This window comes from Thunnus thynnus, chromosome 16 (assembly GCF_963924715.1).
Source record: "Thunnus thynnus chromosome 16, fThuThy2.1, whole genome shotgun sequence".
NCBI classification, from domain to species: domain Eukaryota; kingdom Metazoa; phylum Chordata; class Actinopteri; order Scombriformes; family Scombridae; genus Thunnus; species Thunnus thynnus.
The window spans coordinates 18,193,618-18,208,520 of record NC_089532.1 but is presented as its reverse complement, the minus strand read 5'-3'; the positions used below and the strand labels follow the sequence as shown (position 1 = coordinate 18,208,520).

The window sequence follows — 14,903 nt, the reverse complement described above, 5'->3', positions numbered from 1 at the left end:
TCCTCTTTATCCAGTAAAAAGGTATAATGTATGCTAATCCCCCAGGTGTCAATAGGAACTCTGTTCAATGCATTTGAGATAATAGTGAAGAAGGGGTTGCTCCTATCGAAGAGCTGGAAGATAAAGTCAATGGCACAGTCAATAACAATAAGGTTGTAGGCTTTAATGAGGAATGTTAATTTGAACACAATCAACTGGATTTCAGCTTAGCTGATTATCAACCTTGGACTTGTATGAGGGTGTTGATAATGCTGGAAGTACAGCGAGGGCATTTTTATCTGTGACAGCTATTTTCAGAGGGGCTTTTAAATCAGTTTGCCTTTTGGCTGTTTAAGTGAAAACTAACAAACGAAAAAGGGTGAAATCCCAAAAACCTAAATAAAGACAGAGTAAGACAACACTGCACTGCTCACTGCGCAGTGAACTTTATTTAGAAAATGCAAGAAATGCTGTATATACACATTACAAAATATAAATTCTGGATAACAAACAGTAATTAAAGTTAATATAACCAAAGTCACTGGCCCTTCTGTGTAATGGACATTCAGCCAGTTCCCACTGGAGCCATCTAAAGTCTCGGTCCAAACCTCCTGCTCATGTTACTGGCTATGCAGCGTGCTCCTCACTCTCTCCTTGATCCCATTCCATCAGCAGCTCTGAGGACACCTCTGTAAACAGATGATCCCAGTCCCAGCTCACATCTTCCTGCAGAGCAAAAGAGAGACAGAAGAGGGGGAGAAAAGAAGAATTAGGGAGGCGGAGGGAGACAAACCGAGAAAGAGAGTATGAGGAACGGAGGGAGCAAAGAGAGGAGAACGGGGAAGGAGAGCAGAGGGTGTTAATGTACACATCATAAATCTTGATTACCTGGGAGACAGAGTGGCAACCTCCCCTGGTGCTCCAGAAACAGCTGGACAGGCCTTCGCTAGGAGCTCACAAGCTATATTTACTAAAAACTCACTCACCTCTTTCACCTCCTGCTCTGGGGCTAAAACCTTGGTGAGGAGCTTCAAGTCAATCTCTCCATCCTGAAGAAAGAGCGCAGTGAAATGCACTTAGCTTGCGCAAACAGAGGTGATGCTGGTTGCAAAAGTAAATGTACTACCTTGACGAGAAGAGATGTAAGAATATCAAAGAGATATAAAAATAAATGTCCTTGACTTACTAGGGTCTGGAACGCAGAGTAATACTTCAGATCATTGTCCAGATCTCTGTAGGTCATTACCCGGTTCACCTGAACGCTAACGGGGTGACATAAAGCCAGAACAGTTGAGAAAACATAGGCTTGTGATACACTTAGAGATTTTTATTTCAATCAGACAACAGACAAAATATTGCTTTCACAGTACCTGCAAACCTAGACTGAGAAGTGGCTTTGGAGAAGTTTGAAGTTTGTGCACAACCAGGTTTCAAGACTTCAAGCAAAGACCACAGAGAGCAGGAGATGGTTGCCAAGTGGTAAACGCTTCAAATTGAAACCCAGCTGCTTATCTGTGGGTTGGAATTAAGTGGGGGGGCTCTCAAAGTGGCCGGGGCCTAGCAGTGCATGCCAGTCCTACTTACTGCACATTACACGCTACATTGCCCCCACAATGAGTTCAATGTGGATATTATCTCGCACAGAGAGCAAGCCCCAGCCTAATAACCTCCACCGCTGTCATAGCCTTGCTACATATTCGACACATGTCGGCGTGTCTCTCACTGCCCTGTAAATCAAAGGGCCCGGTTAGTAAGGACCCTGGTAACAGAGTTGCATAAATCACACCCAACTGTTATTTCTCCATTTCAGGCCGATAAAGGTAGACACTCTGCAATGGCACGAATGAGGACAGGTAACCATCAAAGTCACCAGAGCAGGCTACTGATCCTGTGTCCTGTGCATGGACAGAGGTTAACTGTCAACTCTCTTGTGTGATAAGGATGAACTTCTAAGAGTTTTCAAGGCATTCAGTACCTTGGTGGAGCGGCAACTTGCATGGTGAGATCCTCTTCCTGCACCTCATCGAGGTCTGGAATCACTGGAATATCTAAAAAACCAAAAAACAATAAAGAGACCACAAAATTGAATCTTGCAAATTAAAAATTGAATCTGATTCTATTCTAAAAAGTGTCAAAATTTGAGAAAATCAGATCGGTAGGCAAATGACAGAATCATTAAAAAAAATACAGTAAATCCCCTGTGTATGGCTGCTAGAAGTGTGTGTGTTTGTGTGACTATGTGTCTGTGTGGCACTTCCTCCCCTCCCTCTCTCTAGCTACATCCTCGTAAGAGCTGCCCTGTCACAATAGCCATGCGGCCATGAATATTCAGGAGTCAAGGCGGCAGCTCTTCCTGCTGTGAGAGGGGCGCTGGCCAGGGGCTCCCCAGAAAGCACCCCCTGCTACCTTAGCATTTGGGCCCTGTCAGCGCCGCCCACCCCCAGGACCCACAGTGGCCGGTAGGCCGACCTCCATGTCCACTCTGCCACTCCGACTGGGGCGGCATCCAGCCATGTGCAAGAGTATTTGCTTGCGGGCCCATCTGTGTGGGGTCGGAAGTCACAGTGCGGCCTGGCAGGGGCTGCAGTGCCAGGAGCCGCCTGCCCGCTGCTCAAACAGTGGGAACCCACTTTAATTGGCAAAACGCAACAGGAGAGAGGATGGCTCCACTCCCAAGAAGGACAGGGCAAACTTTCACAGTATTTTTCAGATGGACATTTTTTGGAGGCAGGAAATAAAAGAGGGATAATAAGGGATAGAAAGATTGGATGGAAATAAGCTAAATAGTTAATAATGAATAAAGGGAATGAAATGTGTTCAAAGACTTGGCTGAAATTTCATAATAACTACCTCACTGTGTGTTGACATTTATTATCAAAAGGATACTTTATAGATTGAGAGGAATGTGTGACACAAATATCAATGAGGGGGGGAAATATTTATTCAAGTAAAAAGTTTCACCATGTCAGCAACATACATTTTAAGTAGTAATGACAGTTGCCAAACACTTAACTGGACTCCCTGCTGCCCTTATAGAAAATGCGTTAACTTGGGGTGTGATGCAGCTTTCCTGAACAATATTTTCTGGAGGGGCAGCCGATTGCACATCCTTATTAGCTCTACAGTTGAGTGTTGACAGTGAGAGAGACAGAGTGAGAAGAACAGACAGATAGTGAGAGAAAAAGAGCGAGCTGGACTGCATGAAGAGGGTTGTCAGTAATCTCTAACCACAGTACTGCACCCTGAGGGGAAAGTCAATAGAGGAGCTAAATAGAGGTGAGGAGATGGAAGTCTGCATCTGATGTGAGGAAATATCTTGGCATCTATGTCACCATTCCTTCAAAATAACTCCTGAAAGTAACCCCGAGTTGAAAAACATCAATCATAGATGGAACGTTACATTTTAGTACTCCATAAAAGTTATAGAGATGAAAAGAAATCACTTTGATTCTCAACGTATTTCTCATCTGGATGAAGAATTCTGTCGACAACTTGGTCAAAACCTAACCCATCAACTTTCTGTAGATAACAAAGCCTCCCCCTCTGTTGATAACTTATTTCTTTCTCTTTTTTAATTAAACCAAATTAAAAATGCCACGCTCGTTTAGCCACTGACAAGATTCATCTGTGTTTCTGATATCCAAATAAATGCGGGCGCGGGTATTTCATATTCATGAGGCCCCGGTGACACTTTGTCCTCTCATTTACAAAGCACAGCGTTCAGCAGAATCCGTCCCCCCTGGACCCCCAATCAAATTTAATGGTCTTAGTGCAATGACATCAAAAAGCCTTGCTGTCCAGCTCTTTGCAAATAGTTTCCTGGGTTGTCTATCTGCCCACACACACCTTTACTCTATTTCAACCAGTAATACGCTATTAACACACTCGATGAGAGTTCAATGTGAAGCGCAGAGGCATATGTTGTCTATATGCAAAGTCTATTATTAAGTGAATAAAGGAACAACATTTTTAAATGAGCTCCAAATTCAACCTATTACTGGAGGTCAAGCGGGGTATCAAAGCAGCTGAAAACAAGCCAGTGTTTTCTTCTGACACAAAGGGCAACTCCATCAAGAGGAGCTGTCTCTCCCCAGCTCGGCACCCATTACCCACACAGACTTCCTTCCCTCGGCTGGACATGTATCAAGGTGGCTTTTGTCTGGCAGCGAGCAGGCCACGCGTATCCTTATTACACAGTCGCGTCCGGCTTCCCCGCTGAAGCATGTAAATATCAAAAGGGGATAATTTGCTGTGGATGTAGACATACTCCCGGCAGGCACACGCCAGTCAGCGACTTTGGAGAACAGGACGTCTCTCCCCCACATCACCTGGGCTCCTATAATCTACGCAGGGGTCCAGTCAAATGATTACCCAGGCACAGAATCCATTTGAAAGGCTTATGGGACAATATTCAACACATTGCCGGCTAAGAGTAAAGACAGTGAGACATGAAACAGATGAGTGTGTTTGCGATACTGGTGCTATTTTAAGTGACCAGCAGGAGGCTGTGAGGGCAGCTGATGGGGAGATGGGAGCAGGGGACTGGGCTAGCCTTCTCGCTCTCTCTCTTTCTCTGCTTGTAGCCAGTGGACATAAGGGATAAGGGTAGGGGACATAATCAAGATCGCAGGGACTATCTCACTACCCCTAAGCACTGTAATTTCCAATGCCCCTGCCTGCGGCTCTGTATTAAGAGGTCTCCCTCCGCAGAGTAATAATCTTTCCGGCGGCATTAACTGCAAGAAAACCAAACCTCTGGACTCTTCATTCAACTGGCCATTTTAGCCAGTTCACACTAGACAGTGACAGGCAATATGTGTGTGTGTACATGTATGTAATAGGTACATACAGTATTATAAAATTAAAAATTAAGTACTTTAAAACCTGCAATTAATGTTGATTTATCATTACATTCTAATTTAATTTGAAAGTTTTTTAATGTATTATACTTTTTAAATTTTCCAGTGGTTCAACAACAAACACCAGCAAATAAGTCTTTGAAACCCAAATAAAATATAATATTTTAGGGAGGTATTGCAACATTTACATCAGGGTTGAGTGGTAATTAAATATTATTGGTCACCATCTCTCCATGTAATAATACTGTGCGAAAATCTTCACAGACTTCATACGTAAAATTGTCAAAAATTTAATGTTTAAATTAAACACTTGAAAGCAATTTGATGAAAATGAATTAAAACACTGTGAAGCTTTGTTTTGAGTTGTATAAATTGATATTATTCTTCTCATTATTAATATTCATCTATTTATTATGTATTGCAATATTCTGACTTTACAAAAATGCTGATGGATATTTTAGGCATGGACATAGAGAGCTAAAGTAAGTAAAGTAGGCTATAGCAAAAAGAGTTAAGATCAAAAATGGCATTTGTTCATAAATGGCATACACACTTCTACCCGAGGCATTGATGCGTATAAGTCCTTCACTATTGTCAACTGAGCAGTGCATGCTCACATATCTTTACTAAGGCAATTTCACCCTATTTTGCCTGCTGCTTTGCACTGCAAAATAGAACAATTATCCTTCGCAGGGTTTTGCTGAAATTTCCCACCTCAGTCCCGACATTGTTTGTGGTGCGCAGAGTTGGGCCCTCAGGTGACTCAGTCTAAGCAGAAATGTTCCCGCTAGATCTGTATTCAACAGCTCTTGCTTCACTCTGTGTGTGTGCGTGTGTGTGTGTGAGATTGTGACAAACTGTGTCGCTTTGAGGGGTGAGGGTACCACTTAAATCCTGCCACAATATTCTCCAGCAACTATGGATCTAATTTTATTAAATTAACATATTTTATCAAACGAGTGTGTGGCTCATGCTTATATGGTGTCGCGCACTTGGTGGTCAAAGGCAGGGCTCTAACACGTGCATTCATGCTGGATCCAAGGAGAAATATATGGTGGGAGAATCAGTGAAAAGCGATGATCTGACTGCCTGCTTATCTGCTCTACTTCTGGAGGATGAATGTGCAAGGGAGGCACTGGAGGGCTCCTCTTTGCCCGTGAGCAGAGACACAGGGTGGGGGATTGCGAGGGTGCTCTTACCTCCTTCATCATCTGATCCCTGGGGAGTTTGTGGTCGCAGGCGACGGCTGTAGAAACAGGAAGTGTGAGAGTATGAATTATTTAATGCTTTCAAAATGCACCCCGATGGTGAGGTCATCATAGGGAATGAGTGAGTTGGCTCCTGGGCTATTTTGCTTTGATGATGGGCCTGTTTTTTGTCTTCTCCCTCTTTCATGATAGGTAGGACACTTGCTTGAGCCTGACTGGACTTCAGAACAGTAGCCTCTGTCAAAAGGCACTGATTGAGCTATGAGACGCTGTTGTGCTGCCTGGGTGACCAGCCTGGCAGCCCTGAACAAGATCACCTCCAGGAATATCTAAACAAAAAAAAAAACAAACCCAGCTGGAGCAGCAGTCTGAATAAGTATTACCAAGACAAGACAGTTGTGACAGAAGCACAACATCAGGGATTTTTTCTGGAGGGTAACTTTCATTTCACACAGAGTCTCTGTCTCACTGTAACCATTCAGGCACCGATCTCCAACTGCGATGATGAGTAAAACACAGTCGACCGCGTCCTCTACCTGCCTCTCCTCATGGTGATGTCTATTCTAGTCACAGAATGATGTGAAGGAGGTTGAGGGGGGAAAAAAACTAGAATAACAGGAAACATGTCTCCTAACAGCAATAAAAGTGATGACAACTCAGTCACGCTGTATTTTAATCATGTTAAGTGATTGTTCTTGGAAGTCATGGATTAGTTGCAACCAAGGACAATCTGAAAGAACAGCGCCATGTTCACTTTACTGCAAAGGGAACAAACTTTTAAACTAACCTATTTTTATCCATATACAAAAATGTAGCTGTCATTGCATTCAATCAACAACTGCAAGAGTACAATGAAATATGGATGAGGAGTCTGAGTCAACTTACTCTTCCAGATCCTCAGCTGCAGGTCTTCTTGAAGATCTGTTTACCAGCAGAAAGAACAGCTGTTAGACAAATTATATAACACACTTGTTAAATAACATTTTTCCTTCCTTCAAAATAACAGTAAGCTCAAAACTTCCTGATAGATATGTCTTCTTCATCCGTATCTAATGATAGTGATTCCGTTATATCAGACACTGTGGGGTCTACAACAGCCGTGTCTTCTCCTCTCCTCTCCGTTTTCTCAGCCTTGCCTCCTGCTGGATCATGCCGCTATTTTCATACTTCTCTCCATTTACACAGCTCAGCTTAAACAGAGCACGCAAAACACCCAAATACTGTGTTTTGACACTTTTCTACTTCAACATGGCAGTTTTAGCACACACTATCTGTTTTAAGAAAGGTAGCAATCACATGTGACATCACAGAAATACAAGTATTACCACATTATCAACGCCATTTAACCATATCTTTACAGCAAAAGTAAGTTTTAGTATGTTTTTCTTATTAGCCTAAACATGTGTTTTAGTAGCAGCTTTTTCATGCAGCAAAATGCTTTTGTTAGTTCTCCTGGTTAAGTAGTGCCCCCTACTGGTTTTAAAGGCAATACAATCAGTACTGCGACTGTCTTTTACTTGGTGTTATTTTTCACTCTGCCAAAAACCAGAAGTGCAGACCTACATTGTTAATTTATATTATATGAATGCATTTTTTTTTTTTTACATATTTCTATCTAAAACACAACTATTAAAAAAGGTGCTTTTTACAATACATCAGTTTCAACATTGGGAGTCAAATCACTGCACAACTTGTGTTCAGGGGCTCCTAACACAATGAAGTAGTATAGAGATCACTGGCTGGTAAACCCTGTGTCGACGAGGATGGAAAATCAATTAAAGCTTGTATGTCAAAGGTAACACCTGCAGTACCATTCCTACTTTTATGTCACCATCAGAGCAGGCAACATTTCAATCCACGCAGGATCTTTATTACGTCAAATAAATTAAAGCTCGCAATCTCATATAAACCCAGATACCAAGCCTTAGAATCTAGTACCCATGTGTAGAGAGTAGCATCTTACTTTAACCTGAATACACACAAATTAATATATAAATCATGATGTATTTATTATGTGTATTTTAAAGACTGGAACCTTATTAATTAATCATTTACTTAATCCAAAACAAAAGGAGAGAATGACAACAGCCTTGATGATACTAGAGTCCAACCAGGCAGGGCAGAGAGGAGCTGAGGGAGCCTACCTGCCTGCCCTTGGACTGTGTCCTGTCTGGGGGGCGGGGGTGGCGACACTTAAGACACATTACAGGCCCCTTGATTAAGACTCATGTAAGGCAAAGCGATAGACATGGTAAAACTGTCTGGAAAAAGTTGTTAGGGATAAAATATATTGTGACAACCTGGTTTCAAAGGTTCATCAATAAACTGACAGATCATTTAGTGTCAATTAGAAGTGATAGATCGACAAATCCAGGGATTTCTGCGCTGGGATTAGTGGGAGGAGGGCGGCGGTGATTGAGCATGAGGGGTGACATTGAAGGGAAAAGTCCTTGCCAGTTCCAGGGGGGACCATTACTTACTTTGTTTCAGAGAGGATCAATGCACGTGCAAACCCCTTTTACACCTCCTGTATTTCAATCGCTTTGAGACTGGGAATCAAGCTGGGTTACGCAAAAGCAGAGAAGCGACACGCTGACCTTCTGCGAGAAAGGAAAGATCTATTGAGTTTGCTGTTTTCCCTGCTTTGCACTAACGGTGCAGTAAACTAAGCAAATAGGCACAATTGACTCAGCCTGTTCACTTCAATGCATCTCCTGTGCTCTCACCTCCAGTGAGACTGAAGAGAAGAAGCGCAGTGGCAGGTGGAAGAGAAGACAGGTGAGGTGGTTCCACATCATAATAAAAACTCTCATATTGAGTCAGTCATGTACAGTATTTAGATTTGTAGTGTTAGTTGTAGATGAAAGCTTTTGGCAAACACCCTCCATCTGTTCCAAATATTTCATGAATTCTACATGTTGTGCACCCTGTGTAAAGAGCAGACCGCAGTGGTAAGGGGTGATTAAGTGGCTTGAACCCCTGTGATGAAGTGCCTAGCTGACTAACAGTGCCCTCCTGTGGCTGATGCATTAACCATGTCAATTACCGCCTTGCTCACAGATGAAGACGAATGGAGAGTTGCCTGCTCAGACAGGCTCCCTCTAACCTTGTTGATTCACAGCCTGAGTGCCAAATATGCACTGATAAATAAGCTCATTCAACAGCATGAGAGTTCATTAATAACACATAAACCAAGACCACAGCTCGCAGTCCCCGCCTCCAGTGTAGCACTGGGCGATGGAGGAAAAGGTGAAGATACGTACTTGGCAGAACTGGACCCAGAGCTTTCTTCTGCCCAGCCGCCCTGCCTCCGGGCTGGTTTAGGAGGGGGGCCCTGGAGGAAGAGAAGAGTTTAACAGCAAGTTCTATAAAAAGTTTACTCATTCACATAGAAGAGAAATTAGATTTATATGTAAGAATATAAACTGTCTTTAGCAGAAAAATATCATGGTGTAATATATAGTTTTAATTTGTATCTTAGTTATGAGTCTTATGTGTAACATCAATATTACACATTTAACACAGTGTTGAATAGTATATCTTGTGCTTTATAAAGGGGGAAAAATAATGAAAGAGAAACTTGTAAAAACCAGTGTAATTTTTACAGTGGTGCCAGTAGGGGGCCCTCTTGTCTGCAACAACAGAAAATCAAGACCTCAACAGAGACAGCAGACTCCAAACCTTAGCATAAAAGTAAAAGGCAGGAAAGGTAGGTTTAAATGTCCTCCTCAAGGTGTGGGGACCATTAAAACCAAAGCTACTCTTGTGCTCCGATGTTTAAAGGGGACCTATTATGCTCATTTCCAACTCTATATTTTTGTTCTGGGACTCCACTAGAGGAGCTTTGCATGATGCACAGTTAAAAAAAACTCCTTATTCTTATAAGGAGTCTTATAAGAATCTTATACTGGTCCATTATGCAGCCCCTCAGTTCAGCCTCTGTCTCTAACAGGCAGTCTTAGCTCCTGTCTCTTTAAGGCCCCCCTCCAGTTGAGCCCACTCTTCTGATTGGCCAGCTTTCAGGAAGCCTGCCGAGGGGCAGCCGTATCAGAGTCGTGTTAAATTACTGCTGATGCAAACCCAAATTCCTGCTTTACTGCTTCATATTAAAAGCTTTTAAATGACTAAATAACGGGAGATTTTTATTGTGAAGAATTTACAGAAAATGAAACGTGTTCCTCACCAAATTAGCAGAGCTTCATTAACGGCACTAAAAACCGGCCGACACAACACCATATGGAAATATCTGGAGCTATTTGTTCAGTGGATCAGTTTGAAATAATGCAGGGAGGAATAGTATGAGCAGAAACAGCCAGTGATGATGATGTTTGATGAAAAGCTGCAGACGACCAGTACACCTCCAACAGGTAAGTTACTTATTTTACTTTGCCCTGCTGTGTAATGGAAAATCATTCACAGCGTGCCAGCTCAACTCGAGTCATGGTTCAGTGCAACTACCCCTAAAATAATGGGAAAATGCCATTAAGTTAACGGAGCAGAGCAGTGAACTTGTGTGCTATGCATGGAGCAGATGACCATATAAAGAAATCCGTCACGAGCCGACGTTGGCTTAACAGAAAAAAACGTTGGAAATTGAGCATTCAGAGTTTTGCTAACAGGGATTACTTCATTATTTGACGCTTTGGCCACATTTAATATGAACATCCGACACTGTAACATTATATATGACTGAAAATAAGGAATAGGATAATAGTTTCCCTTTAGGCTACAAGCTACCACAAAGCTCATGTACAGTAAACAATAAGTCTGGTATGTGCAGCACAGTCGTCTATATGCACGCCATTGTTTTGTTTATTATAGTTTTCAATACGTCCATTTCCAGGACCAGAACATATGGAGCAGAGTGTGGGAACTGCCAGGGCCTGTAAGTCTGACCCCTAAAATAGATTAACACGGAAAAAATGACCCTCACCCTCTCATTCTTTGATTCTGAAAATAGTAAACCCAGTATGCATCTTGATCCTGAGACCGGGACCCTGAGAACAGCACTTGAATGAATGAATTCCTTAGAGCACACAAGGGTGGGCACTAGACAAATGAATTAGGAAGGAAAAAAAGGCACAACATTTCTCATTACTAAATTGAGTCTGCAGAGGACAAAGTGCTCGTGAAGAATTTCTTTCATTTATGATGAAAGAGGAAATAATCTTTCATGGCTGGTTCCTTCACCAGAGCCATTTATAAATCTGAATGTCACCATTAAGCAGGGCAGGAGGAGGGGGGAGCCCGCACTGCTCCGCTGTATATTACTATTAATCCGGAGAGCTGAGGCTGAACAAGCTCCCTCAATTTTGTGTAATTAGTGACTGTCTCTTTATCAAGAATAAGAGGGATTAGAATAAGGACAATTGTGGCATTTTAAGCAACGTTACAAAAATCACTTTCAGTCATATGAAATCACTCTGATGTTTCACGATTGGTATTTCAAACAATGAACAGTTTTCATGAGAGACAAGATAATAAATTCAAGTGTCTCTGAGTGTAATAAATTCGTCCTTGGACAGTTATGTCACTCAACAAAAATGGAGAGCACCATAAGTGTCCTGAGAAACAAAACAAATCCGTGACTCCATTTCTTCATGACCAAATATGAACCTCACAGTTGTAGTAAAATAGTTATGGCTGTTAAGCCAATTAGTTTAGTCCTCGTGGTTTCTAATTCAAGAATCTCTGATGGTCTCTAGGGCAAGGAACTTGTGGTGTCCAAACCCTACGAGCCCATAAAAGCAATTGAGTCTTTGTTTAAAAGGATGTCAGGAATGTGACCAATCAGTTGGGTATTTTAGGCAGAAGAGGCCAGGGTTGATAAACGAAGACTGTAAATAAACCCACCCAGTCGCACGACACTCTGGAAAAATGTATTGCATGTGCACAGCAGGTCAAAGAGGGCGCGAGAATACTGGTTCATACATTAGGGAAGTTGGCCTAATTTGGAAAGATTAGCCTAAAGCAAGAGCATTGCTGGAATTTTTTTGCTTTGGGAATGCTGGCTGTTTTTACAGTTTGCCTATCCAGACAACGTGACTGATTCCATGAATGCCAAAGATAGTGAAGCGAAGTTATTTGTCGTCTTTCAACTGTCACTGTTGATATGACTTCCCTCATATACTGTTGTCCTATATTTAGCCTAAGTTTAGCATCACTAAATCCAACATGTTTCAACATCACTGAGAAAACTTCACAACAGCATTTCTGCCACGACTTAAAGTGATTCATGTTGCATTAGCCAGTGAGAGCAGAGGATTAATAAAAATTAATGGTAGAGAAATAAGTGATGTAATGTGCTTGTTTTTCAATGAGACAATTTATAAGAGTACAATTACAGTGTTTTGTGACTTTTAAGGTTTATAAAGGTTTTAGAGCTTCTATGAAGTAACACTTCAAAACACTTCATGCAAGCACATGAAATCCAACACAAACAGGACAATAAATGAATAGCAGCTACTCTGGAAGTTTTTACTGCCTTCGCTTTACAATCTGCTGAAATAGCAACTTATCTGCGTAAATAAGCACTCCATTAAAACTTTATACCATGTGTGTCAAGCTGGTGTCACTGTGTATGCCGTGACATGAAAGAAGGCAAATCTCAACAGGCTTGGATATCAGATCCAACCAGCTAAACTACAGTATGGGTCTCACTTTTAATGAATCTGTGCATTAATTGCAAATGGTATAAAGTTGATGTCTGGAGCTTTAGCAACAGAAGCCATGCAAAGTCACCACGTTTTTCATGCTACCTACCTCGTCATCATCCTTTGATTCATGTATGAGAGAAAATCAAAATGCATATTGATGAGGCTTATTGTGAGGTGAAATTATAGCATGCAGCTAATTACAATAATCACATGATCAGAAACAGTACCTCTCCCAATGAAGCGGAGGTGGAGGACTTCCTTACGTAACGAGATTCCTCAAACGATGATTGGTCTGCGGTAAGTCGAGCCCTTCGTCCGGATTTTGCAACCTGGAAAAATGTGCAAATACTCAAAATGGGAAATTGATTGCTTTGATTTAAGAATGTGAATGTAAGAGCACTGGCACTCACAACATCTACAAAATGCTTTGTGGTTTTGTTTTTATTGAAATGTACCATCTACTGAGCCAACCAAATGTTCTATGAATGGACTTCAGGTTATTCCACTTGAATAAACCAAGTTTCTACAGTCATGTCTGCATTCCCCAGTGTGTGTGTTGCTTAGTATGCTCACTTTTTATGCACTTTTTGTGAACATGTGGCAATGATCACATATATCCCTTCCATGAATATCATGTGGGCATTATCAACAAATTGTTTGAAAGGACTGGAAGAGTGGAACAACACCCCACAGAGTAGGGTCATCATAATATATTGGTTGGACACTTTTTAAAAAAAAAAAGTTTGACAGCACAAACATACCCAGGATTTCTGGAGAACATCTGTAAACTGAAACGTTCATACCAAACAAGATCTAGAGCAGGTAAGTGTCTCAAATCTGACTGAGTGACCTAAATTAACTTTTCACAGACAAAGGATTTGGTGTAAATAGCAGTAGTACCTAGGTGCCTAGTGCTGCTGATGTGGGATTAATAATAATAATAACAACTTTATTTGTATAGCGTATTACATGCAAAGATCGAGCCCAAAGTGCTCACAAAAATAAACAATAACAATACATATAATATAACATTATATGTAATGCAGCAATACACATCATATAGACCAGAGAGAAAAGGAACTGGGAAGCTGATATTAGCTCTAACAGATTGGGATGTATAAGGCTGGGAATAACGGCGAACATGGCAGGTAGAGATGGAAGGTCATGCCTTCATTAACATGCTGTACCACATTGGAGATGCAGGTGATACATGTAGGTGCACAAAAGGTTAAGTGTTAATGCTGAAAAGTAGCATTGTTCTCTAAAATGCTACTTCGACGACAATACTATTAAAGCAGTTTTTCTCTGTAGTCTTCTAGCAATGGTTTATCATTGAGTAATGTTAACTCAAAGAACAGCATTGCAATATTGCCTTAATGTCAACTAAGAGCAGTTGGGTGTGGTTGTTTTGTTTTCATTTCAAATATTTTTGCAATAAAAAAAATGAACTTCAGCACCTCGAACATCCTAATAGCTGCAGAGAGTATTTCTAGCACTGTCAGGGCAGGAGACGAGTTAGAGGATAGTCTTTTATGAAGAAAGGTTGTGACAGCAATTGAATTATTGTAGATTCCCCAAAATACGTACGGTATGATTCGTGTAAGTTTTAGAACAAACATTGAGCTGTAATTTACATGTCGAGGGATTTGAGCTAGCACGGCTAACCGCTTAGTTAGCGTTAGCTAACTGTTATATACTCACAGACAAACCTTCCTGTTGCTGTTGCTGAAAAGCTGCAAACGATAATGTCGCTTTGTTTGTATCAGGTTTTAAATCGCAATCTCTGTCACTGACTAGCTGATGTTTGCTGATGGTTAACGTTACTTTAGCTTCATAGCTACGTAACAGCTAGCTAGCGATAGCCTCGCTGCACCGTTACAGTGTGGTCTCAACTCCACAAACAATGTTAGCTCTGCTTATTAATTCCCTTAATGCATTCATTTACTGCACTATTAAAACGAACCACTCACATTTTTTACCGCTCCAGCATTTCCGAGCTGAAAGCTATCGTCCATTTCTTTCCCAGTTGCTACGGCTAGGCCAGCGTCTTCCTGGATATCAACAGGCGTCACGTAGCAACGATCTCCATGGTAACGCCAATCAGGAGGAAAGTGCGTGTCATAGTAAATTGTTGTGAATCCATTACATGAATGAATGAATAAATAAATAAATACAGCGGTTACACGGTACAAGTATTTATG

General features: G+C 41.5%; 1 protein-coding gene across 1 annotated transcript; it reads right to left on the bottom strand.

The window, feature by feature from the left end:
• Positions 1 to 390: 390 nt before the first annotated feature.
• LOC137200454 (Intraflagellar transport protein 43 homolog) lies at positions 391 to 14,791 on the bottom strand. The gene is made up of 9 exons (XM_067615290.1): positions 14,673 to 14,791; positions 12,930 to 13,031; positions 9,310 to 9,380; positions 6,932 to 6,967; positions 6,038 to 6,084; positions 1,955 to 2,027; positions 1,166 to 1,241; positions 966 to 1,028; positions 391 to 705 (listed from the first exon to the last, which is right to left on the bottom strand). The coding sequence occupies exons 1-9, from the start codon at positions 14,715 to 14,717 to the stop codon at positions 607 to 609; spliced, it is 612 nt and encodes a 203-aa protein (XP_067471391.1). The 5' UTR covers positions 14,718 to 14,791; the 3' UTR covers positions 391 to 606.
• Positions 14,792 to 14,903: the final 112 nt, after the last annotated feature.

Bases quoted from the DNA above. Each gene is read 5' to 3' on its own strand.
- LOC137200454 (XM_067615290.1), bottom strand. From the start codon at position 14,717: ATGGACGATAGCTTTCAGCTCGGAAATGCTGGAGCGGTAAAAAAT. The intron at 6,085-6,931 runs GTAAGTTGACTC...CTGTTTCTACAG, and splicing joins GCAGCTGAGGATCTGGAAGA to CCGTCGCCTGCGACCACAAA. The intron at 1,029-1,165 runs GTAAGTCAAGGA...CTCTTTCTTCAG, and splicing joins ACTCTGCGTTCCAGACCCTA to GATGGAGAGATTGACTTGAA.